The sequence below is a fragment of the Anomaloglossus baeobatrachus genome, chromosome 2, assembly GCF_048569485.1.
Source record: "Anomaloglossus baeobatrachus isolate aAnoBae1 chromosome 2, aAnoBae1.hap1, whole genome shotgun sequence".
NCBI classification, from domain to species: Eukaryota; Metazoa; Chordata; class Amphibia; order Anura; family Aromobatidae; genus Anomaloglossus; species Anomaloglossus baeobatrachus.
The window spans coordinates 381,779,105-381,806,847 of NC_134354.1; the positions used below are offsets into that span (position 1 = coordinate 381,779,105).

At 44.4% G+C, this 27,743-nt stretch overlaps 1 protein-coding gene across 1 annotated transcript in view; it reads right to left on the minus strand.

Annotated features, from left to right (window-relative positions):
- LOC142290139 (uncharacterized) overlaps positions 1-27,743 on the minus strand; it is a 203,424-nt gene that overhangs the window by 75,585 nt on the left and 100,096 nt on the right. The window contains exon 8 of the mRNA XM_075334076.1: positions 26,563-26,799. Coding sequence (XP_075190191.1) covers positions 26,563-26,799 — 237 coding nt within the window. The remainder of the gene's footprint in view (positions 1-26,562; positions 26,800-27,743) is intronic.

Below are 27,743 nucleotides of genomic sequence, written 5' to 3' on the forward strand. Positions count from 1 at the left end.
AAAGCTACCGCCAGAGCTAGAGCTCCCAGGGCCAGAGCCTGCGGGCAAAGGAAGGGCTCCCTTAGCCAACATACCGCTGGGGAGCGGGCTATCAGTGGGAAGCCATTGGGGCCGAGAACAGAATACCGGTGCAGGGAGAGACAGTTACCGCCAACCTACCGGGAGTGACCACTGCAGCCATCTGTGGGACTCGTCAATCCAGCCGTTTGTTTTATCAGAGACTCTGTGTTTGTTACTGGCTGAGTAAGTACCACTGTGCCGTCTGGCCTCCCACACATTCCCCCGCACCCCGTACTCTCCCTGCAACCTCCCCCGCCACTGCTGTGGGACACGTGAGCTGAGGGGAGGGGCCCGGCGGCGGCTGCCCACGGTGTCATTGCCAGCTGCGAGCACCCTGCTCAGGATCGCACATTTAAATGTATCGGCATCATAGATGCCAATACATTTGAAAGCACTGATGAGAGGGAGCGCTAAGCTTTTTCTCATCACTGTCCCACTGTCTGCGTCTGACAGTTCAGGACAGCGCTGACGTCACTACTGTGTTGATATGGCCAGAGCAGACAGCAGACAAATGTGGAACAGCGGCGGGGACCGAGGAGGGGTGAGTATGTATTCCCTACATGTGTTCCATATGAGGGTAGGGGGGGCCAGTGCAGAACGATGGTGGGGGGGTCGATACAGAGCGCCATGTTTGTGTGTGTGTGTGTGGGGGGAGGGTTGCAGAGCCCGATGTGTGTGTGTGGGGTGCAGAGCCCTATGTGTGTAGCGTGCAGAGCCCGATGTGGTGTGGGGTGCAGAGCCCTGTATGTGTGTGGGGCACAGAGCCCGATGAGGTGTGTGGTACAGAGCCCTATGTATGTGTGGGGTGCAGAGCCCGATGTGGTGTAGGGTGCAGAGCCCTATGTGTGTGTGGGGTGCAGAGACCGATGTGTGTGTGGGGTGCAGAGACCGATGTGTGTGTGGGGTGCAGAGCCCGATGTGATGTAAGCTGCAGAGCCCTATGTGTGTGTGGGGCACAGAGCCCGATGTTGTGGGGGGTGCTGGGGCAGAATACTGACAGGGACTGTGTGTGCAGGGGGTGGGCAGGGGCCGGAGCTGGACACTGAGGCCGGGTGGTGCCAGCTCTGACTGTGAGGTTTGGCACAGGAAAATGTCATGTTTGGTTGAGCTGAATGTAAACAAAGTGCTGCAGAGAATAAATGCGATTGCTAAATATCTCCTTTTTCCTAATATTCATGGCAAGTATGCATTTCATTATTCACACTTTCAAGTTAGCAAGTGGCATTTTTTATTGTATGCTTCAATGTTTTTCGGTATGCTTATAGCATTATACTATTATCTAACTTTGATGTGCAGCCTTATCCTTATGTACTATGTATTTTTTTGGCTTGCACTCATAATATATATTAGTGCTCACTTCGGTTATCCTATTTAGTATTATGAAGTTTTTTTTCTGAATGTGAACACAACTCCGCCCCTTTCGGCCATGTTTTTTTCATCTCCTATATAAGAAAGTCCTTGGTTACCCCTCTCCACACACAGCAGTTTTTAATTGCAATGAGATGACACACAGTTAGGGTCATAGAGCTAGGGACCCCAATATAGAGATATACCTTGACGAGGTTTTGGGGCTCAGTTACATTGATCAATGTGATTGCTAAATATCTCCTTTTTCCTAATATTCATGGCAGGTATGCATTTCATTATTCACACTTTCAAGTTAGCAAGTGGCATTTTTCATTGTATGCTTCAATGTTTTTTGGTATGCTTATAGCATTACTAGAAGGTGGCCGATTCTACGCATCGGGTATTCTAGAATTTATGTATTGTGTAGTTAATGTATGATTTTTGTTATATATATATATAGATGTTGTTGTGTGTAGTTTCCAAGTCTTTGTGTAGGGGCTGTACATGTTCTGGGTGTTGTCTGGGTGTGGCGGGGGGTGAAAGCGGTGTTGTTTGTGTGTTGCGTTGTGTGTCGTTATTTGTGGAGAGCTGTGTGTCTGTATCGTTGTGTGTGTGTGTGTGTTGCGCGGTTTGTGTGGGTGTGGGGTGTGTGTGTGTGTTTTGGGGGAGGTATGTTTTGTGCAATGTGTGTGTTGTGCGGTATGTGTGTATATTTGTGTGTGCCGCGGTGTTTGTGTGTTGGGTGTTGTCTGTGGGTGTCTGTGTAGTGCAGTGTTTGTGGTTCCCAGTGTGTGTGTGGTGTGTTGTGCAGTGCGTTTGTGGCAGTGTGTGTGTGTTTTTTGGGGGGAGGTGTGCACCCCCCATCGTGCTCCATCCCCCATGCTGCGCACCCCCCATCGTGCTCCATCCCCCATGCTGCGCACTTCCCATCGTGCTCCATCCCCCATGCTGCGCACCCCCCATCGTGCTCCATCCCCCATGCAGCACCAGCATCAGCCTCTCTGCCCCCAGCATCAGCCTCTCTCCTCCCAGCATCAGCCTCTCTCCTCCCAGCATCAGCCTCTCTGTCCCCAGCATCAGCCTCTCTCCTCCCAGCCTACCCCAGCCTCAGCCTCCCCCAGCATCAGCCTCTCTTCTCTCAGCCTCCCCCCTCCCAGCCTCCCTCCTCCCAGCCTCCCCCAGCATCAGCCTCCCCCTCCCAGCCTCCCCTAGCATCAGCCTCCGCCTCCCAGCCTCCCCCAGCATCAGCCTCTCTCCTCCCAGCCTCCTCCAGCATCAGCCTCTCTCCTCCCAGCCTCCTACAGCTTCAGCCTCTCTCCTCCCAGCCTCCCCCAGCATCAGCCTCCCCCTCCCAGCCTTCCCCAGGATGAGCCTCTCTCCTCCCAGCCTCCCCCAGCATCAGCCTCCTCTTCCCACCCAGCCTCCCCCAGCATCAGCCTTCCCCAGCATCAGCCTCTCTCCTCCCAGCCTCCCCCAGCATCAGCCTCTCTCCTCTCAGCCTCCCCCAGCATCAGCCTACACCCTCCCAGCCTCCCCCAGCATCAGCCTCCCCCAGCATCAGCCTCCCCCAGCATCAGCCTCTCTCTTCCCAGCATCAGCCTCCCCCTCCCAGCCTTCCCCAGGATCAGCCTCTCTCCTCCCAGCATCCCCCAGCACGTCGTGCTCCTCTGCTGACACTCACACACACACACTCATACATCAGAACACACTCACACACACCCGATCGCATACACTCACACACACCCGATCGCATACACTCTCACACACACACTCACACATCAGAACACACTCACACACACCCGATCGCATACACTCTCACACACACACTCACACATCAGAACACACTCACACACACCCGATCGTATACACTCACACACACCAAAACACACTCACACACATCCGGTCGCATACACACACACAGACACTGATGATCCGCGAGCCGGGATAAGGTAGTGTTTCCACTTTGTCCTGGCGGTGTTCGGGGGCTCTGTGTGGGTTCTATGAATGCGTGCAGGGGGGCGAGCGTCTAATGCATCAGGGTGAGGGGGCGGGTCCAGGGCGAGCGGCGGGTCCAGGGCGATCGGCTAATACGTGTTGGGGGGGTGGGGCAATGGCGAGCCCATCGGCTCTGTGTGGGTTCTATGAATGCGTGCAGGGGGGCGAGCGTCTAATGCGTCAGGGTGAGGGGGCGGGTCCAGGGCGAGCGGCGGGTCCAGGGCGATCGGCTAATACGTGTTGGGGGCGGGGCAATGGCGAGCCCATCGGCCAATCTGCTGTTTGGGGCGAGTGAGGGGGCGTGTCCATGGCGAGCGGCAAATCCATGTGAGTTCTAAGAATGCGTGCCCAATCCGTGCGGGTGAGCGGTGCCATGGCGAGCAAAGCGGCCAATCCGTGCGGGTGGGTGGGGCCATGGCGAGCTCAGCGGCCAATCCGCTGTTTGTCACCATAAGGACATGGCCAATCCGTGCGAGGGTGGGCGGACCCGAGGCGAGGCGAGCGGCCAATCCGTGCGGGGGGGGAAGAGCCGAGGCGAGCGGCCAATCCGTGCAGGGGGGCAGGGCCATGGCGAGGCCAGCAGCCAATCCGCTGTTTGTCACCGTAAGGACATGTCCCGGGACACAATTTTGGAGCAAGACAGACAGACAGACAGAATAAGGCAATCATATATATAGATACTATTATCCAACTTTGATGTGCAGCCTTATCCTTATGTACTATGTATTTTTTTGGCTTGCACTCATAATATATATTAGTGCTCACTTCAGTTATCCTATTTAGTACTGCAGAGAATAAAAGGATAATTCAAGAGAAACAAAAGTTAGAAAACAAAAAATAACAATGTAGGGATGTTTTATATGACAATACAGCACAGATTATCTTACCAAAAATTTTCAGTTTATGTCGGACAAGTCCTTTAATAAATTTATAAAGAACATAAAGTAGATAAACCTTATAAAGTCTGTAATCTTGGTTTTCTTTGAGAGCAGTTGTAAAACTTGAAGTGATGTCTGACGCAGTTTTTAAGCCAATGCCACAAATGAATTCATCAGTAAGGAAAAGTATATTATATTCATTATTCTTTTGACTTTGGTTAAAAAATAACTGCTAAAAAAAATGCAATTGCAACCAAAAAACTTTAAGATTGTTTTTCCTAAGGAAAGATGGAAACCCCCCCCAAACAAACAGCTTTGAAATGTATTATTTAAAATATTTCCTGTTCTCAATAATGGGGGGAGTTTTAGTTCTATTGTATATGGAGCACCCCAGGGGGTCGGGGAAGATACTCGTCACCAGGCTGGTGAGGGTCAGGGGATATCACGGGTGGCCCTGCACAGTTTTGTGACCCCGAGGTGTCCACGAAGGGGAATGGGTGATGGATGGGGACTGTTTCATGACGCCACCTGCTGTATGTGGCCAGGGAATTAGCCACTGCTGCTGTCGTTGTCCTCCGAGGCTGATGGTAGTAGCAGTTAAGGTGTTTCTGCTCCCCACAGGTGGAATGTGCCCCGAGGAGGATGATGAGGGTAGTAGCAATTACGGGCACTGAAGCGTGGGGCGACAGTGATGGCAAGGACAGACGGACACAGTCTCTGCGGATTCAAGGTTTTCTTTACTCATAGTACTGGTTGTACCCGGAAGATGCCAGCCACTGCCGTGATGAGCCCCAGCCGATCCTGAGCAATTTGAGGTCACCGCCGGTGTTCCTACTGTGGGTCCTTTCTGGTCGGGGTCCCTCCAATCCCGGTGTGAGTGGAATATGAAACGGGTCGCAGGTGTTTCCTGAATTCACCGCAGACCCTGGAATCCAGTGTAGCTGTAGAGAACCCGGGCTGAGCTGAATGCTCCAAGCCATGAGTCCTGTGGCGCTCCCAGAAGTATGAGGTAGAAGAGAGTGGACCGAGGTCCCAGTGTGCGCCTCACCCCAAGTTGTGCCAAAGGCTAACTGCCATGTGTACAGATGCTCCTTCCCTTATCCCCAAGTTGTGCCCGCCCCCTAGGTGGCTGGCTCTAGTGACCGGGAAAGTCCCATGATTCGTGATGGCCACCCCCCTATCTACCCACGGACATTTGCCCAGTGGGAAGGCACCTAACTGTGTCTTGTGTGTGAATGTGAGAAACACCAGCGATTAACCTTTCCTTACCCGGGATGAGTACTACATCGTAAAAGAGATGCAGTACCCTGTGGCGACTGAAGCCTCAAGGGTGCCACATTCCTTCACTACAAATGGCAGCACTTCCGCAATTTTTTTTTTTTTAGTATCCAATAAACAAGTGAACAATTTTCCCTTTATGGGAGGCAGCATCAAACATTTCAAAACCTATACCGGTTTGCAAGAAAATCAAGTGCAATCAAACATCAACATTGGCATAGAAAAACAATTATTCTTACTTGGTTGCTAGTGGTGATGCCAGAGGGCTGGTCTCAGCCCCCTGGCTCTGGGCACTCAAAGAACATCCTCGGGCAAAATGTCCAACTTTATCGCAACGCAGGCAGATCGCTACCCATAAGCATTGTAACGAACAGGAACCTGAGGCAGTGGGTTCCTCCCGCATTGCCGCCAGGGGTGGTCATCAGCACTGGAAGTCGGTTCAACGGTTACAGATTGCTGAGTCCCTTGCTTCAAATGCACCACTTTGGTCAAAGTAGCCATACCTTAAATCAACTCCAGGATGTGGAGCCGCAGTCCATTGATTTAATCCTCACCTTCGGTCTGTTCCTTGGCTCCCACCCACACTGGTTTAGCTGGCACCAACTCCGGTTGCTGAAGCTTAGCACTGCAGGGATCCGGCTCACACAATGCCCGGATAGCTCAGTCTTTAAAATCCGCAAAGCTGAGGTCAGGGTTTTGCATGGATACAATGCATATCTGGGTCCGATGGGCATCGGACAGAAGCCCCTCGATGAACTAATAAGTCAGCAAGCGGTTCTCATCTAGCACCCGCTCCGGTTCCACTTGCCGAACAGCTCGCATTGCCTACTGCAGATTTGAAGCATAGTCCCGAATACTATCCTGCACCTTATTCTTGCATCCATAAAATCGCATCTTTATCTCGGCTGCTGTAGGGGTATCAAAGGTCTCCTTGAGTTTAGTCAAAATGTCCTTTGCTACTCTTTCATCAGTCTCTGGCCAGGACTTGACTTCTCGACGGGCTGTTCCCGTCAGTTGACCAATAAGGACGCTAGCTTTCTGGTCCTCCGTCATAGGATACACCCGGAATAAACTGTAAAGTCTTTCCTTGCAGTCAGCCAGAATATATGCCTTCCCGGAATACTGGGGTAGCCACATTGCTCCCGGGAGGTATGACATAGTAAATGGCAACATCGGAGCTGGAGTCACTGCTGCAGTTCGAGCAACAGGGACAGTTTGGTCTCTTTCCTCCCTGAACATGTGTAATGCCTGCCTGGATCCACAGACTCAGATGGGCTGTAAAGGAGAGGCTAGAGTGCATTAAAATTTCGGTCTGGTTGAGCGCTAATGAATGGGCTGCCAGTTTTGTGGATAATTTGTTTTATTATTAGTATTAATAAAAAGGGTAAACTCCTGTTTTATACAACGCGTTTCAGCAAAGTCTCTGTTGCTTTCCTCAGGTATAACAGGAGTGATTTACATGCATTAAATTTATAGGTGAAATAAAAGATCCCACAGGTGGAATTTGTGGGTGTGCCGCAAATTTAGATCATTGGGTCCTTTTAACCCCATAAATATGAGTCTTATAAAAATCTAGTATATATAAAAACCATATTTATAAACATGCAATAAAAACAATATTAACTAGGAAATTATAATATATAGAAAAGAAAAAGAAAAATTTGGATAAAAATTGAATAAGAATTGAATAAAAAATTATTAAATCGATATTATAACCACATTTAATTAAATCTATATGGTGTAGGGTAATTGTTATGCCTTAAATTTTGATAAAAAGAGATTTCTTTTGGAAAATCATAATGAATTATGATAAATTAGGGGAGCCTTATTTAGATTATTGTTATATTTGGGGTTATTCCCCGTGACCTTCTTATCATCCCTTTGTTATATCTATTGTTGTTGTACCACTGTTGGTATACTTTATTTTCTGTTGTTTGTTTCAGCAATACCTCCATAAGACCATCAGTAACTATAGTTGACAATCCAACCCTTTGGGGATGCTACCCATGTAAAATACCTAAATGCTTATGCTGCCAGATTATTACAAAAGGGGCAAAAACTTTTACTTCCAAAACTACAAGGGAAACCTTCACAATAAAACATAAATTAAACTGCCAATCCACACATGTAGTATACCTACTAGAATGCCCCTGTGGCACCCAATATGTGGGACGGATGATACAAGAGATGCATTCAAGGCTCAATAAACACCGCCATAACATCAAAACGGGTTATACATTACATAGAATCTCAAAACACTACAATATCATGCATAATAGGGACTACAAGGAAATGACACTTACCATTATAGACTGCATTAACAGTAAAGATCCACAAGCATTAACCAAACTGATTAGAAAAGAGAGCTACTGGATCTTCAAATTGGGGACCCTAGCCCCAGAAGGACACAACCTCACATTGGATAACGTCGCTAAACAGTAATAGGAGGGTTATCCGATACACATTTGTTTGGATTTTGAAAGGAACCTACGGAAGTGTCCTTTCTAAAGAGTTCCCTTTCTGAGGAGAGAAAGGGTTTTTGAAAGAAAAGGAATTTTTTGAAAAAGTTTTTTGGAAAAAAAATTTTTGGAGGGATTTTTTGAAAGAATTTTTAGAAAAACAATTTTTGAAGGATAATTTTTGGGAAGGATCCTATTGGAGGAGTTTTCTATGAATAAAAACATATATGTGTATATATATATATATATATATATATATATATATATATATATATATATATATATATACATATGTACATTGTGGTTATTTATTGTATGTGAGCATACAAAAAGACTATTTGAATCCATTTTTCCCTTATCCACCTTCCCCAAACAACAGAAAATAAAGTATACCAACAGTGGTACAACAACAATAGATCTAAATAAGGCTCCCCTAATTTATCATAATTCATTATGATTTTCCAAAAGAAATCTCTCTTTTTATCAAAATTTAAGGCATAACAATTACCCTACACCATATAGATTTTATTAAATGTGGTTATAATATCGATTTAATAATTTTTTATTCAATTCTTATTCAATTTTTATCCAAATTTTTCTTTTTCTTTTCTATATATTATAATTTCCTAGTTAACATTGTTTTTATTACATGTTTATAAATATGGTTTTTATATATACTAGATTTTTATAAGACTCTTATATTTATGGGGTTAAAAGGACCCAATGATCTAAATTAGCGGCACACCCACAAATTCCACCTGTGGGATCTTTTATTTCACCTATAAATTTAATGCATGTAAATCACTCCTGTTATACCTGAGGAAAGCAACAGAGACTTTGCTGAAACGCGATGTATAAAACAGGAGTTTACCCTTTTTATTAATACTAATAATAAAACAAATTATCCACAAAACTGGCAGCCCATTCATTAGCGCTCAACCAGACCGAAATTTTAATGCACGATATCCACACTCCCACTAAGGGAATTCGGCCAGAGCTGCTTTGAGGAACAGGACCTGCCAGGCAAAATCTGAACTACTCAAACCTGAAGGACGGAGGATCGCACAGGAGCTCCAGGATCGAAGGTGCCGGAGAACCATAGGAGCCAGCAGCGATTCCTAACCCGGATCCATTCAGCGTATCAACGGCAACGCCAGCGGAGACAGCCCCCACTCCGGAGGGATTACCCATCCACCTACCACCGGGGTTGTGCGGGGGCGCACAACCTTATCAGTTGAGCAAATATAATTTTTATTAATAACTCCAGCCCACGGGTGCTTCTCATATGCGCTACCCTTTTTCCTTTTCCAAGGGGAGGCTAGAGGGAAGCCACTCACCAAGCAGGACCCCCAGAACCCTGAAACCCTTTAACCCCTATACAGGGATTTGGAATTACACAGGGCACTGGAGATCACTACCTGTGGAAGGCTGCAGTCCGATGAGAGTAGTAGTCAGGCAGGGTCAAACCAGGAATTGCGGAACAGGGACAGAATCGTCAGGCAATGACGTAGTCAGCAAATGTAGCAGAGGTCAAATCTGGATCGGGCAGCGAGGTACAAAAACAGTAGGCAGGAGGGTAGTCAGAAAACACGCAGAAGTCAACACACAGGAATCACCAACAGAATAGGACGTAACAGGAGCCAAGAAATCAGAACTATCTCTGGCAATGGTCATGTGATAGGAGGGGGAATAAGAAGGGTGTGGTGTCTTCCCATTGGCTGTAGCTGAATGCTGGCAACTTCAGCTAGAAGACACATGCCACCCACAGTCAGCCAGCGGTACTGCAGATCCCAAGCTAACCCAGCCCAGTGGATGATCGGAGCCTGCGCCCACCGGTGCCGCTGGCATCGACTCCTCTCCCATCACCAGCACCATCCACGGCAGGAACACGACGTTGCCTGGCGATCGGAGCAGAAGTCGCTGGAGCAGACTCCGGCGGTGATGTAACAACATGTCATTGTAGGCATAGGGTTTCCTGCTAGTTTCTGGCAGCAGGGCTCTCTCTTCACGTGCTTTCTGGACTCCGCCCACGAAGGTATGCCCCCTCGTTTCCCACTTTGTGCCACTAATGGTGACTGTCCTTTTTCAGGGACACAGTTCAACACAGTTCTTTGAGGCGCACAGTACCCAGTTGTTGCGGGCATACCCGGTTGTTGTGGGCATGTTATCCTGTGTCGGTGAGGGTCAGGCGATGTCACAGGTGGCGCTGCCCGGTTTCGTGACCCCGAGGTGTCCACGGAGGGAAATGGGTGATGGATGAGGATTGTTTTGTGACGCCACCTGCGGTATGCAGTCGGCCAGGGAATTAGCTGCTGCTGCTGTCGCCGGCATCTGGGAGTGATGGTAGTAGCAGCTAAGGTGTTTCTGCTCCCCACAGGTGGAGCAGGCCATGGGGAGGATGATGAGGGTAGTAGTAATGGTGGGCGCCGAAGCGCAGGGTGATGGCGACGGCAAGAACAGGTGGACACAGTCTCTGTGGGTTCAAGGTTTTCTTTACTCACAGTCCTGTTTGTACCTGGAAGATGCCGGTCACCGCCGTGATGGGCCCCAGCCGATCCTGAGAAATTCTAGGTCACTACCGGTGTTCCCACTGTGTGTCCTTTCTGGTCAGGGTCCCTCTAATCCAGGTGTGAGTAGCATATGAAACAGGCCGCGGGTGCTTCCTGCACTCACTGCAAACCCAGGAATCTCGTGTAGCTGTAAAGAACCCTGGCTTCGCTGGATGCTCCAAGCCACGGGTCCTATGGCACTCCCAGAAGTGTGAGGTAGAAGAGAGTAGACCGAGGTCCCAGTGTGCATCTCACCCAAAGCTGTGCCCGGGGCTAACTGCCTATGTGTAGAGATTCTCCTTCCCTTTTCCTCAAGTGGTGCCCGCCCCCCAGGTGGCTGGCTCCAGTGACAGGGAAAGTCCCATGCTTCGTGATGGCCACCCCCGTATCTACCCTTGGCCATTTCCCCTGTGGGAAGGCACCTAACTGTGTTTTGTGTGTGAATGTGAGAAACACCAGCGATTAACCTCTCCTTACCCAGGATGAGTACTGTATCTTAAAAGAGATGCAGTACCCTGTGGCGACTGAAGTCTCAGGGGTGCCACATATACACTACAGTTCAAAAGTTTGTGGTTACCCAGACAATTTTGTCTTTTCCATGAAAATCATACTTTTATTTATCAAAAGAGTTGTATAATGAATAGAAAATATAGTCCAGACATTGACTAGGTTAGAAATAATGATTTTTACTTGAAATAATAATTTTCTCCTTCAAACTTTGCTTTCATCAAAGAATGCTCCCTTTGCAGCAATTACAGCGTTGTAGACCTTTGGCATTCTAGCTGTTAATTTGATGAGGTAATCTGGACATATTTCACCCCATGCTTCCAGAAGCCTCTTCCACAAGTTGGATTGACTTGATGGGCACTTTTTGTCTACCATACAGTCAAGCTGCTCCCACAACAGCTCAATAGGGTTGAGATCTTGTGACTGAGCTGGCCACCCCATTACAGATAGAATATCAGCTGCCTGCTTTTTCCCTAAATAGTTCATGCATACTTTGGAGGTATACTTTAGGTCATTGTCCTGTTGAAGGATGAAATTGGCTCCAATCAAGCGCTGTCCACAGGTTATAGCATGGTGTTGCAAAATGGATTGATAGCCTTTCGAAATCAAAATCCCATTTACCTTGTACAAATCTTCTATTTTACCAGCAATAAAGCAACCCCAGACCATCACATTACCTCCATCATGTTTGACAGATGGCGTCAGACACTCTTCCAGCATTTATTCAGTTGTTCTGCGTCTCACAAATTTTCTTCTGTGTGATCCAAACATCTCAAACTTCGATTTGTCTGTTCATAACACTTTTTTCCAATCTTTCTCTGTCCAATGTCTGTGTTCTTTTGCCCATATTAATCTTTTCCTTTTATTAGCCAGTCTCAGATATGGCTTTTTCTTTGCCACTCTGCCCTGAAGGCCAGCATCCCGGAGTCACCACTTCACTGTAGGCGTTGACACTGGTGTTTTGCGGGTACTATTTAATGAAGCTGCCAGTTGACGACCTGTGAGGTGTTGATTTCTCAAACTAAAGACTCTAATGTACTTTTCTTGTTGCTCAGTTGTGCAGCGGGGCCTCCCACTTCTCTTTCTACTCTGGTTAGAGCCTGTTTGGGCTCTCCTTTGAAGGGAGTAGTACACACCATTGTAGGAAATCTTCAGTTACTTGGCAATTTCTCGCATGGAATATCCTTAATTTCTAAGAACAAGAATAGACTGTCGAGTTTCACATGAAAGTTCTGTTTTTCTGGCCATTTTGAGAGTTTAATGGAACCAACAAATGTAATCTCAACTAGCTCAAAGGAAGGTCAGTTTTATAGCTTCTCTAATCAGCAAAACTGTTTTCAGTTGTGCTAACAGACTTGCACAAGGGTTTTCAAGGGATTTCTAAACATTCATTAGCCTTCTTAGACAGTTAGCAAACACAATGTACCATTAGAACACTGGAGTGGTGGTTGTTGGAAATGGGCCTCTATACATGTATGTAGATATTACATTAAAAAACAGATGCTTGAAGCTAGAATAGTCATTTACCACACTAACAATGTATAGAGTGTACTTCTGTTTAATTTAATGTTAGCTTCATTGAAAAAAAAATGTGCTTTTCTTTCAAAAATAAGGAAATATCTAAATGACCCTAAACGTTTGAACTGTAGCGTACATTTCACTTCCTAAGGTAATGGCCATCCTGCAGCCTCAGAGTGGCCGCTTACCTAAACAATGAGTGCTACCCGCTTGCAGACACTTTGCTTTAAAGCCTGCAAGCGCCACTCTGAAACTGGCCAGATTGCTGACTCGGTGGGATTCAGTGCCCCTTGGCTTCTCCCATGCTGCAGAGGTAGAGCTGCATCTGCTAACAGTAAGGGAGAGAGCACAGTTCAATCCAGCAGCGCAACATCGGCGTGATCCAAACTGTCATTCTTCATGATTGAAGCACACCGCCCCCAGCTCAGCCAACAAGAAGACGAGAGGCAGAGGAGGGGTGCGTTGAAGGATAAAAATGAGATGTTTAATTAAGAATATGTACACAGCAATACTGAAAATATATGCTACAGTAACCTGCTGGAATCTGCCACTACTATGTTAACAATATTATCTAAAATGTATCTAAAATACCAATCATCCAACACTTTGTATAACTCATACTCACCCACAGCTAAATTCTAGAATAACTAGAATAAGAACAATTGAGCTATTCTTATAAATCATAATTATCTACAGTTAATATCTTAAATCACCCAGTCACAGAGGAAGAAGTCTCCAGGCTCCTCTCTTCTTCTCGTGCTACCTCTTGCACTACTGATCCCTTCCCTTCAAACCGACTCCAGTCTCTCTCCCATCGTCACTACTCACATAACTAAAATCTTCAATCTCTTCTGGTATCTTCCCCTCCTCCATCAAACACTCTATCATTACTCTAATATTACAAAAACCCTCTCTCGACCCATGCTGTGCAAACAACTACAGACCAGTCTCCAATCTCCCCTTCATTTCCAAACTCTTGGAATGCCTGGTTTATTCCCACCTCATCCACTAGCTCTCCACTCACTCGCTTCTAGATCCGTTACAGTCTGGCTTCTGCCCCCTGCACTCAACAGAAACTGCCCTTGTCAAAGTGACCAATGACCTTCTGACAGCAAAACGTACTGATGACTATTCTCTGCCTATTTTCCTTGATCTCTGCAGCCTTTGATACTGTTGAGCACCATGTCCTTCTCACTATACTCCATTCAATCAGCCTAAAGGACACTGTGCTCTCCAGATTCTCTTCCTTTAATTCTGGCCACTTGTTTAGTGTATTATTTGCTGGCTCCACATCTTCTCCTCTTCTTCTCACTGTTGGGATCCCTCAAGGTTCAGTCCTTGGCCCTCTTCTTTTCACCCTCTAAACTACGCCAATTGGACACACCATCAGTAGATTTCGCTTCCAGTACCATCTTTACGCTAATGACACACAACTATACACCTCATCCCCTGAGCTCACCCCCGCTGTACTACAGAACACCAGTGACTGTCTGACTACAGTTTGCAACATCATGTCTGCTCTCTATCTGAAACTTAACCTTTCCAAAACTGAACTGCTTCTATTCACTCCATGTTCTAACCTTCCTAAACTGGACATCTCCCTCTCTGTGTGTGGCACGACAATATCTCCTAAGCAGCAGGCTCGCTGTTTGGGTGTTATACACTGATCTTTCCTTCTCCTCCTATCTACAATCTCTTGCCCATCCCTGTCGCTTGCACCTCAAGAACATCTTTAGAATCCTCACCATGGAAACTACAAAAATCCTCACTGTGGCCCTGATTCACTCCCGCCTTGTCTACTGTAACTCTCTATTAATTGGTCTCCCCCTAACTAGACTCTCTCCTTTACAGTCCATCTATAATGCAGCAGCCAGGGTCACCTATCTGGCTAACCGTTACTCGATTGCTTCCACTCTGTGCCAGTCATTGCACTAGCTGCCCATTTATCACAGGATCCAATTCAAATTGCTTGTTCTCACCCACAAAGCTCTCCACATTGCGTCACCCCCCTACATCTCCACCATCATCTCTGTCTAACCCTACCCGTTCTCTTTGCTCTACAAATGACGTTCGACTAACATCCACACTAATCCAAACCTCTCCCTCCTGGATAAAAGACTTCTCCCGAGCTGCACCAATCCTCTGGAATGCTCTACTCCAAAAAACTAGGTTGAATCACAACTTACTCAGCTTCAGACGCTCCCTAAAAACACATCTTTTTAGGGTGGCCTATCACACTCCCTAGCCAAATTAAATTCACATAGTCCCTCCACAACTTCTATAGAACATAACTCCCCGTCAACTCCACTGCACCCAAAAGAATCTTAAAGTTTTGGCTGACTGATTCAGGCAGCCTTCATCTATCTTCCATTTCTTTGAGATAGCTTGATTGTCATTGTAACTAAGCACTTGTACCCTGTCCCCCACCTCAATGTAGATATAAGCTCTTATGAGTAGGGTTGTCTTTTTTGCTCTAATTATTGTATTTTCTATAACTGTTACTTGTTTGTATATGAACCTCCTGAATTGTAAAGCGCTGTGGAGTATGTTGGCAATATAGAAATAAAGATGTATTATTATAACATTATTATTAAATGTGGTGAACCATCAGAACATCCCCTGTTCATATAATATTAGTGTATGTAATAAAAAAGAAGGGTGGCAGAAACTTGGATCCCTCTTTTTTTAGTCAAAGTGGAGTGCCAATTAATATAATGTCTATTAGTCTCCGTGAAACATGTGATGGGTGTACATGTAATTGTGCACTTGGTCTTTATGTGGCAAGTGTTAACTGAAATATATATGCGTACTTACTTTTTTAAATAGCAGAAGCAACAGTGACCTCTGCAGGCTAAGAATATGGAAACTACACAGTATAAACTGTGAGCCAAGCTGAATCAAATGTACAATGCCCCCCTTCACCTCAAATGATAGACCATCTCCATTATGTGGTACATGTGGCTTTTGCTTTACAGTCATCCAGTTGCTGTGTCTCTTAAAGGGAATTTGTCAGTGAGATCAACCTTTCTGAGCCGTCTATATGGGCATGTAGATCATAGAAAGGTGAATAAAGTGATACATTGATATCTGATATCTTATTCCAGAGAAATACACTTTTTTTCTTAATATGTGAAATAAGTTGTTAAGATCCGTGGACAGGACATAGGTCTCCTTGAGATTTTGCCTCAACAGCTCATTTTAAATGGAAAGGGGCGTTACCATTCTGAGACATGTAATGACTGACAGTCTGCTCTCCTGATATACATGTTTCACACTGGTATTGCCCCTTTCAGTTTAATAAACTCAGGAGGCAGATTCTCAGGGAGTCAGTATCTAGCCCATAGATCTTAACAGCTCATTTACATATTAAAGGGAACATGTCACCAGGTTTTTCCTTTGGGAACAACAGCCCAGTAGGCTCTTATATACAGAATTGCGGTCCTGCACTAGTATACATTGATCTGCCCTACTGAGGGCAGATCAAAGTACTGTAATGGGAAGGCAGGAGGAAAGGTTAACGACCACCCATGCATGCGCACTATAATCACTATAATACTTTGATGTGCCCTCAGCAAGGCAGTTCAAAGTGTGTCTGCAATGGCAGCCTGTGTGGATGACGTAATATGCATCATCCATACAGGCCTCAGAAGAAAGAGGATGGCAATCACACAAGAATGAGGAAGCTCTGGACCAACACCCATCAGACCGGACTGCCCCCAGTTTAGTACACAGTCCCTGTCAGAAGTTCTGTCGCTTATCCATGTTATGTAAATAAAAGCTTATAACCGGACTTTAAATTAATCCATTGGTTTCATAAATTACTCTTTTGAAAGCTGAAACCCTCCCAAATTTGGTTTAGGTTATGAAAATAAAGTTGCTGCAAAGCTGAAATATTGATCATTTAATGAACACAGAAAGGTCAGATTTTGGCAAGACAAAAGTTTTGTCGCCCACACAAAGTAATGTTAAATTCAAACAAATAATTAACTTCTAAGACAAAGATATGTTGTATAACATTGGTGAATGAAGTTGTGGCGCTATTAGAGCTATAGTTAATATTTTGTGTGACTTCCATGAGCTTGAAGGACTGCATCCATGCGGTTCAACAATGATTCATACAATTTATTGATGAAGTCATCAGGAATAGCAAAGAATGCAGTCTTACATGCCTCCCAGAGTTCATCTTGATTCTTTGGTTTTGTCTTCCAAGTTTCCTCTTTCATCCTACCCCAAGCATGCTCAATGATGTTCATGTTCTTGAGCACTTTGATCTTCTTTGCCAAGAGGAACTTTCTTGTAGAGATGGATGCATGAGATGGAACACCATCCTGCTTCAGCATTTGACCCCTTTTCTGATTGGGAATATAAGAGGTAGCTAATACTTCTTGATATTTTAGGCTATTGATATTGCCTTCCACCTTGCAAATGTTTCGCACACTCCCATACTGAATGTAACCCCAGACCATGATCTTTCCACCACCAAACTTAACTATTTTCTGGATCCATACGGGCGCCAGTAAGTCTCCTGCAGTATTGCGGCGGCTGTAGTGTAATTCAACTGAAGATTCATCAGAGAAATGCACCTTCTGACACTTTTCCAGCGTCCATCTCTTTAGAAGGCTGTGTGACTTGGCAAATGCCACACGTTATTTTAATTGCCTTTTGTTTAGTGCTGGCTTCTGTGCACTGATTCGACCATGGAGGCCATTTCGAGACAGAATCCTACAAACTGTTCTAGTTGACACAGGTACTTGAGGTGACCTTGCCTTTTGGTGCTCTGCTGCAGTGGAAGAGGGTCTGGCTTTGGATTTTCTAACCAACAAACGTTCCCCCTGAGCAGTTGTCTTGCAGGGTCTGACGGACCTGGGCTTGTCAAAAACATCTCCAGTCTCTTCAAATCTTTTTTTAATTCTTTGTACTTGACGCTGAGACAGATTAAAGGTGCCAGCCCCCTTTGCAGTGGATCTGTTCTTCAGCCTCTTGATAATGAAGGCTTTGGTCGCAGGGTGGATTTTTGACATGTTGTCAGAGGTCAAGCTGCAGTTCAACTGCAGGTCTGGAGTTCTGGGTTTCTTTTTATACACAACCACTAATTAACCGATCATTTAGTGAGCACAGGTGAGGATGTAAACTAGGATCAGGTGCATTATATGACAAGACGACAAAAATTTTCTCTTGCCAAAATCTGACCTTTCTGTGTTCATTAAATGATCAATATTTCAGCTTTGCAGCAACTTTATTTTCACAACCTAAGCCAAATTTGGGAGGGTTTCAGCTTTCAAAAGAGTAATTTATGAAACCAATGGATGAATTTAAAGTCAGGTTATAAGTCGAGATGAGCCACCCCCCTAGAGTTCGAGTTCGGTTCGTCGAACGGTGCCCCGTTCGACGAACCTCTCGAACCCCATTGAAGACAATGGGAGGCAATAACAAACACCTAAAAACACCTGGAAAAAACCCTCAAAGGTGTCCAAAAGGTGACAAACAACTCCCAAAACAACACAAACACATGGGAAAGTGACAAGGACATATACTCCTGCGAAAACAAAACAGCTGGACGAGGAAAAAGAGGATGAGGCACAGATATAGGCATGGCATGCCCTTCTAAAATCATGTAAAACACAGCAAGGAGACTCCAAGCTGAGTCTCCCTTTTTTCCCAAAATTGGGCCACACAGACACCCCTTTAGTGGCATCACTTGTGCCCCAGTTGCAAACTTGACAGGTAGATTTGCATCAAGCACATTCCAAAATACGCTAGCCTTAACTGTCCCCAGGATGACACCGGGGTAGGTACAAAAGTCTTTGCTGAACCATGACTTGTTCATCTTGGCTCGTTTTTAAAAACACCACAAGGAGACTCCAAGCAGAGTCTCCCTTTTTTCCAAAAATTGAGCCACACAGACACCCCTTCAGTGGCATCACTTGTGCCCCAGTTGCAAACTTGACAGGTACATTTGCATCAAGCACATTCCAAATCCACAAGCCTTTACTCTCCCCAGGATGACACAGGGGTAGTAAAGTCCTTGCGGATCCATGACTTGTTCATCTTGATGAACGTTAGTCTGTCCACATTGTCACTGGACAGATGTGTGCGTTTATCTGTCAGCACACACCCAGCAGCACTGAAGACACGTTCAGAGACAACAGAGACAACGCTGGCAGCTGGACACGACAAGATCTCCAAGGTGTAAGTGGAGAGCTCAAGCCATTTTTCTAGATTTGAAGCCCAAAATGAGCAAGGCTCCAGTTGCAAAGTCATGGCATTGATGTTCATTTGGAGATACTCCTGTATCATCCTCTGCAGCCGTTGACTATGTGTCAGACTTCTTGTCTCTGTTGGCCTTGCAAAGGATGGTCTAAAAAAATTATTAAACGATTCAATAAAATTGCTGTTACCAGCAACAGATACGGAGCTGCTGGTACGGTTAGACCGTTGATGATGAGACCGCCCGATGTTTGTCAAGTTACAACTGGGAGATTCACTCCGTGCACCACTGATGTTTGGTGGAAAAGCCGAGCTAAGATTGAATAGCATAGCAAAATGTGCATGAGGTTTGAATGCTGAGGTGCTGGGACTTGATTGGCACCAGTGGGACACAAAATTAGTATAGCAGCCACTTTTTGGATGCCACTAAGTTTCAGCACTGTTTGCTATAAAAATAGCATAGCAAAATGTGCATGAGGGTTGAATGCAGAGGTGCTGGAAAATGCTTGGCACCAGTGGGACAACAATGGAGTATAGCAGTCACTTTTTGGATGCCACTAAGTTTCAGCACTGTTTGCTATAAAAATAGCGTGGCAAAAGTGGGTAGGTGGGTACTGTCGCCGGGTTCTCTGGGTCAGTGGACATGAAAGGAAGCCTCACTATCTATCCCTCCTAATGGTGAAATGCAGCAAGGAATTCCCGCAGCTTAGGTACACAGACACTGTTATCTGAAGCTGTATACAGCGTTTCCACCTATGGCTCTGATCCTGAGGAAATGAACCCTGAAAGGGGCTGAAAAAAACCTCTGTCCCTAATCTGTAGAGCGCTGTGTGTATAGCGTACACAGCCGGAGCGGCGACAGGAGCTGCGTGAGCGGTGACTGTCACCTACACGCAGAAAGCAGATAATGGCGCCGTGAGGGAAAATGGCCGTATTTATTATGCAAGGACGTGTGACATTCACAGCCTATGACACATGCCCTTGCTTGTCTGGCAAAAAAGACCACTTAGCTGTGCGTGTGTCTGTGATTGGCTGACATGCTGGCCCGCCCCACTGCACGCGCGCTTAGGGAAAAAAAAAATGGTAATCGCCATTATCCCAGCAGCACTGATCTAAACGTGCCCCCCCCTGCACACTATACGCTGAAATTTGTTAATAGTGTGAATCACAGAGTGACTCACACTATTACAGTGAAAAGCCAGCTAGTAACTAGCTAGGCTTTTTGCTGATCGAACCGTTCTCGAACGTAACTCGAGCTGTCGAGCTTTTAGCAAAAAGCTCGTGTTCGAGTTCGATCTCGAGCAGCCCCAAAATCACTTGAACATGAAATTGGCAAACCTCGAACATCGCTCAACTCTAGTTATAAGCTTTTATTTACATAACATGGATAAGCGACAGAACTTCTGTCAGGGACTGTAAAAGGTGATTTTTATGTTATACAGAGTGGCCTGGGCTCTTACACAGAATTCTAGTTTATTGTATATAAGAGCCTACTGGTGGCGGCTGCAGCTCATAAAGGAAAAACCTAGTGACAGTCTCCCTTTAAGAAAATTGTTGATTTATTTGAATAAGACATTTAATCTCAGATATTAAGGTATCAGCTTTTTCCACTTTCTATGAAATCCATGTCCATATAGATGGCTTAAAAGGGTTGATCCTACTGACAGATTCCTTTAAGGCTAATTGGGAACCATTTATCCAAGCAATCCCGTGACTTTCACGGTCATGTCGGTCCTGTGGCTTGGACTGTTATTACCATCAAGGCTGTCACTGCCATGATGGTGACATAATGGGTTCTGTTATGGTGTTTCTGCCATTTTTATGGTGTGCTATGAGTTTGACTGGACGCGGGGGTCTTGAATTTTGATTTTTGTTAAGAACTTGTCAACAGGATTTTTCTAAGTAAAGTACTGAAATGGCAATATTGGCACTGTAATACTGATTAAAATTATTGCTGTGGTGAAGAAATTCCTTTTGTGGTTTTTATGTAATCAGACTTTGAAGTTTTCCCATAATCATAGTTCCATGAATCGGGGCGGGCCTGTAGACAAGGTCTTTTCTTGGTGCTCTGGCCCCTTTGTCTGCCTCCTGTGTTAATGACTGGGAAATGATCTGTCAGTAACCTGCCTCCCATTTTAAATATTGTGCTAGAGGAGTAATTTTTGTGGTCTCTGAAAAAAACATTACGTCTGCAATAAAATGGTGGCATATTCACAGTTGCATCTATAAGTCATTGTTGTTCTCAATTTGTGCACGCGCTGCCTTGAGAACTCTGAGCGATGACTTGTAGAAGCAATCATGCATGCGCCGCTGACTGCGCCATTTTATTGGAAAAGTAATTATTGGGGTCTATGAAAAACAATAGGTCTTCAATAAAATGGCACCATCAGTTTCACATTCACAGTCGCATCTACAAGTCATTGCTTCAAGTTCACTTTCTGAGTATGTGCAGTCTTCAGAACTTGGTACAATGACTTGTAGTTGTGACTGCGCATGCAACTGGTGTCACCATTTTATTGTAGATCTAATGTTTTTTCGGAGACAACAAAAATTACTGCTCCAGCAATGATATTCAAAATACTAGGCTTATCCCTGATGGATCAGTGTCTTGTCATTCAAACACAGAAGGCAGACGATTGACCATAGCACCAAAAAGACCTTGCCCATAGGCCTGCCCCAATGCATGGAACTATGATTAGAGGAAAACTTCAAACACTGATTACACAAAAACCACAAAAGGGATTTCTTCCCCACTTATATAATTTTATATCATTTTAATCAGTATTATACCACTAATATGGTGATTCCTGTACTTTACTTAGCAAAACCCTGATGGCTGGTTCTCTCTAACCCCGTCACAACCCTGGATTTCCGGGTTGGGCAGCTCGGATATTTAGGCTTTGAAATCCAAGTTTGTGAAGTTTAAAAGTACATCATATTTTTGACTGACAGTTGCACCTCTGCTGATAATATTCGGGCGAGTTATGCACATGGATTCCCGCCCCCCCACCCCCATGCCGCCTGTTCCTCCCTCTCTCTAGCTCTATGCAAATTTTTCTATTTTGTAATACAGAGTCGGAGTTGGCGCTTGCGCATAGCGCTTATCTCCGGCACCATGTTTCTGAAGCCCGCATTACCAAGTCTTGTGCCTGAGGGGGCAGCGCACGCGCTCTCGCTTCTTCAGATCTCGTTGTGACCACAGGAGCGTGCGTGGTCACAACAGGACTGGAGAACAGCTGATCTTACCGATCGCTGGCAGGCTGCTGTGCTGGCCTGGTGTCCTGGGGTGGCACGATATCGTCTGCTGCAGCTAATCGGTGAGATCAGCTGTTCTCCAGTCCTGTTGTGACCATGCGCACTCCCGCGGTCACAACGAGATCTGAAGAAGCGAGGGCGCATGTGCCACCCTCTCAGGCACAAGACTGGGTAATGCGGGCTTCACAAACTAAATGTGGCGTCGGAGATAAGCGCTATGCGCCGGCGCCAACTCCGACGCCGTGTTACTGAATAGAAAAATTTGCATGGAGCCAGAGAGATGGAGGAACAGGCGGGGGGGGGAGGGGGTCAGGAATCCATGTGCATAACCCGCCCAGATATTATTATCAGAGGCGCAACGATCAGTCAAAAAGATGATGAATTTTTAAACTTCACAAACTTGGATTTCAAAGCCTAAACATCCGAGCTTCCCACTAATGGTATGTAGATACTGTGCCTGATAGTGCCAGTACTGCACTGGCTTTACCTTATATGCGAAAATCCTGATGTTTGGTTCTCTTTAAGGGATCTAGCATCCAAAGTGGGTTCACTTATGGGGTGTTGCAATGTTTAGGTGCATCAAAGGCTCTCCAATGCGAAATGGTGTTTACTAACTATTCCAGATGATTTTGTGTTCAAAAAGTCAAAAGTTGCTCTTTCACTTCCATACCCTGCTATGTGTACAAACAGTACTTTTCCACCACATTTGAGGTATTTACATAGTCAGGGGAAACTGCAGAACAAATTGTATGATGCATTTTCTCCTGTTAGACTTATGAAAATGAAAGATTTGGGGTTAAAGCAACATTTTTGTGGTAAAAATATATTTTTTCATTTTCATGGCTCAACATTATAAAATGTCGTGAAGCACCTGGGGTTTAAAGCAAATACCTGGATAAATTCCTTGAGGGGTCTAGTCTCCAAAATGGGGTCACTTGTGGGGGGTTTCCACTGTTTATGCACATCAGGAGCTCTCCAAATGCAACACATAATCAGCTAACAATTCCAGTAAATTTTGCATTCAAAAAGTCAAATAGTGCTCATTCCCTTCAGAGCTCTGCCATATGCCCAAACAGTACTATCACATTTAGGGTATCAGAGCAGTCAGAATAAATTGCACAACACATTGTATGGTGCATTTTCTCCTGTTACTCTTGTGAAAATAAAAGATTTGGGGATAAAGCAACATTTTTGTGGTAAAAATGTATTTTTTCATTTTCACGGCTCAATGTTATAAAATTCTTTGATGCACCTGGGGGTTCAAGGTGCTCACTAAACATCTAGATAAATTCCTGGAGGGGTCTAGTTTCCAAAATGGGGTCACTTGTGGGGTTTCCACTGGTTAGGCACATCAGCGTCTGTCTAAATGCGACATGGCGCCCAATAACAATTCCAGACAATTTTGAGTTCAAAAAGTCAAATGTTGCTCTTTTGCTTTCTAGCATTGCTGTACGCTCAAACACTACTTTTACACCATATATGTAGTATTTGCGTACTTAGCAAAAATTGCACAACAAATTGTATGGTGCATTTTTTCCCCTTACCCTTATAAAAAAGAAAGATTTGGGGTTAAAGCAACACTTTTGTGGTGAAAATGTATTTTTTCATTTTCGCGTCTCAATGTTATAAAATTCTGTGAAGAACCTGACGGTTCAAGATGCTCGTGAAAGATCTGTATAAATTACTTGTGGGGTCTAATTTACAAAATAGGGTCACTTGTGGAAGATTTCCACTGTTTAGACACATCAGCGGCTCTTCAAATGCAACATGGCGTCCGCTATCGACTCAATCCAATTTTGTGTTCCAAAATTCAAATGGTGCTCCTTCTTTTCTGAGCCCTGCCGTGCACCCAAACCGTAGTTTTCCAACCCATATGGGGTATCAGTATACTCATGAGAAATTTCTAAAGAACGTATACAGTGCATTTTCTCTTGTTACTCTTGTGAAAATACAAAATTTGGGGCTAAATAAAACTTTTGTGTGAAAAAGTATCACTTTCACTCATTCGTTCTGCAATGTTATATTTCCTGTGAAGTACCTAAAGGGTTAATACATTTCTTCAATGTGGTTTTAAGCAATTTGAGGGGTGTAGTTTTTAAAATACTGTCGCTTTGGGAAGAATTTCTATCATAAAGGACTCTCAAAGTCACTTCAAATATGATGTGATCCCTAAAAAAATGGTTTTGTAAATTTTGTCGGGAAAATGAAAAATTGCCGATGAACTTATATATATATATATATATATATATATATATATATATATATATGTGTGTGTGTGTGTGTGTGTGTTTCAGAAATTGCGCTGATATAAAGTAGATATGGGGTAAATGTTATTTATTAACTATTTTGTGTGATATACCATATTTTTTGGATTATAAGATGAACTTTTTTCCCCCAAAAATTAGGGGAAAGTGGGGATGCATCTTATAATGCAGATATAGTTTACTGATGGGGTGCGGTGGAGCGGGGTCACAGGAGGCAGGGTCGTAGCTGAAAGAAGTCGGTGGTGGCATGACATGTTGCAGGCCTGAGGCTGGAAGGAGGGAGTGTCGTGGTGGCATGATATGGGCGCCATTGATCTCTGGTCAGTGGTCGAGATGTGCTTCAGGGTAATGGCTGTGGAGGTAGCGAATGCACAAATTGAGATCTCAGAGAGCCGAGCTTGCAATCTATGCATGCAACGGTTCCGGCATGATGGACTTTAGGAAAATGGCTGCAAAGGCGGTGCATGCGCAGATTGAGAGTTTGGCTCTCTGAGATCTCCATGTGTGGGTGCGCTACCTGCGCAGCCTTTATCCTGAGGTTCATCTTGTCCACTGACCGGAGATCAATGGTGCCTGTATCACGCTGCCGCGACACCCCCTCCTCCCAGCCTTGACCCTGCAGAAAGGCCATGCTGCCGACAACTTCTCTCAGCTGCAACCCTGTTCCCCGTAACCCCGCTCCACTGTGCCCCCCAGTAAGCTATATTCAGATTATAAAATGGACTTGAATTTTAAGACGAACCCCCTCTTTTATTTTTTTTCCTATTTTCTTCCTCTAAATTTGGAGTGTGTATTATAATACGGTGCATCTTATAATCCGCAAAACATGGTAACTCTCTGGTTTAAAGGCCACTTTAGACACAGAGATAAATCTGCGGCAGATCTGTGGTTGCAGTGAAATTGTGGACAATCAGTGCCAGGTTTGTGGCTGTGTACAAATGGAACAATATGTCCATGATTTCACTGCAACCACAGATCTGCCAAAGATTTATCTCTGTGTGTAAAGTGGCCTTAAGGGCATAAAAATTCAAAATGTGAAAATTTTGAACTTTTTGCCAAATTTTGGATATTTTCTCAAATAAACACAAAAAATATTCTAAATTTACCACTATCAAGAAGTATATATGTCATGAAAAAATTTTCTTAGAATCACTTGGATCTGTTGAAGTGTTTCAGAGTTATTAACTCATAAATTGACACTGGTCAGAAATGGAAAAAATTGCCCTTGTCTCAAAACACAGGCTGGTTGGTGAAGGGGTTAATGTTATTTTTTTTTAAAAAAACAAAATTGTAGAGAATATGCTAGAAAGATAACGCCACTTGATTCATGTCTACTATGTTATTTATTTCATGACCTCTGATGAAGCCATGTATTTGGTTATTTTTAAGAAGCGAAACGTACATTAGGTCTCCTGTCTTCTTTTGCTCTGGATAACCTTTGTCCTCTTACTACCCAACACTGAGTAAATGGGTGACATTTATACCTAATTGGTTAGCATGCATGGGGGTCTCTGCATTTACTTGGTCATATTTGATTAATCACAGACGGTTATTTGGTCATATTGTCAGTTTGCTTGAACCTCCATGATGCTAGTTAGGGTTCGCTGCTGTAATGTTTTGGTGTACCTACAATAATTTTTTTGACCTTTGATCAGATTGTCCCCCTTTTACTCTCTACGTGGAGTATTAAGTCATTACCATCTGACTGCATTTCTGGTCCGCTTATTTTATTTGCATCCTTTGCCTTATCTATGTATTGCAATATACGGATCACTTACTGTTAAATATGGACATTGGTTGTTCTATGGTTGTGGATTCTCATTTTAATGATATTATTAATAAAAATGTGTAATTGTCTATTGAACATTGTTTACTGATATGCATTTTTTACTCCATTTTCTCCTGCATTTCATTAATTGTTCTGGAGTTATGCTCTGTATATATCATCTTTTGCAGGGCATTTACCATAGCCATGCTTGTTTGGAATTTTATTTTGATATGTAATTTATTTGTATTTCAGAATATTTTTCCATCACCTGACTTATCTAAGTGCAAATATTACACAAATAAATATGGTTTTTCCTTGTAGTAAGCTTGGACTTGCCCACAGGGGGAGAGGTGAATCTCCTGGTGGGCCCCTATGGAGGAGTTGGTCACTTACCACTCATTCATACCTACATCAAAGAAAGGCAATACTGTTGAGACGTCTCAGGAAAAGATAAGTAAACAAAAGGGTTGTGTTTACCTGAGGAACTTGCATTGCGCTTTAAACTTGCTACGATGTTGCCAGCACTCTTGAGGCTCTAGGTCCACAGCCACTTGAAATTCATCTTTTCCAGGCAGGTGTCCGACTTTATAAACTACCCCAGTGCCAACTTGACCAGAGGGTAAAAGAACTTTCACTCTGCTCCCGTAGTTCAGATCGATGGGTGAACGAGGGACAAATACATGGAAACATTTAGAAGCCTTCTGGGCATTGATACTGCAATTAAAATAATTGACAATTGTGAAACTATTCAGTGTTTAGTTATGGTGCAAGAGAGAAAAGGTAGGTTATATTACATGTATCGCATATGGCTGTGGATTTAATATGGGCAGATGCTGAGCGGGGGCCATAGATGTACCCAATATACAAAATACAAACATGTCAGAAATAGGACAATATTTATAGTCATATAAACAGAGACCAATATTACGAGGGCAGTCTCCCTCAGTGCCCAACTGATGCTGAAGTTGGTAGAAACAACTATCGGCTGAACAGTTATATTTCATGCATATGGTAACCTTGAGGCAGTGTTGACACATCAGTTTAAAGGAAATATATCACAAAAGTGAGTACACACCTGACATTTTAGAAATATTTTAAAGTATATTTTCATGGGACAACACTGAGGATATGACACTTTGATACAATATAAAGTAGTCATATTTTGTGTGGCCACCATGTGTAACATTGCCTTTAAGGGAATCTGTCACTAGGTTTTTGCCACCTATTCTGAGAGCAACATAATGTAGGGGCAAAGACCCTGATTCCAGTGATGTGTCACTTACTGGGCTGCTTAGTGTAGTTTTGATAAAATCACTAATTAATCAGTAGTTTATCATTAGAGGACTACTTAGCATGCTGCCAGATAGTCCAGCATATCTTTGTCAAAATGACAGCAAACAGCTCAGTAAGGTACTCATCACTTGAATGATGGTCTCTGTCTCTAAATTATGTACATTATGCTGCTCTCAGATGAGGGAGCATAAACCTGGTGACAGAGTCCATTTAACTCTCTTGGGCATGGAGTTTACTCGAGCTTCACAGTTTGCCACTGAAATTCTGTTCCACTCTTCCATGATAACATCACAGATCTGGTGGATGTTAGAAACCTTGCGCTCCTCCACCTTCCATTTGAGGATACCCATAGATGCAATAGGGTT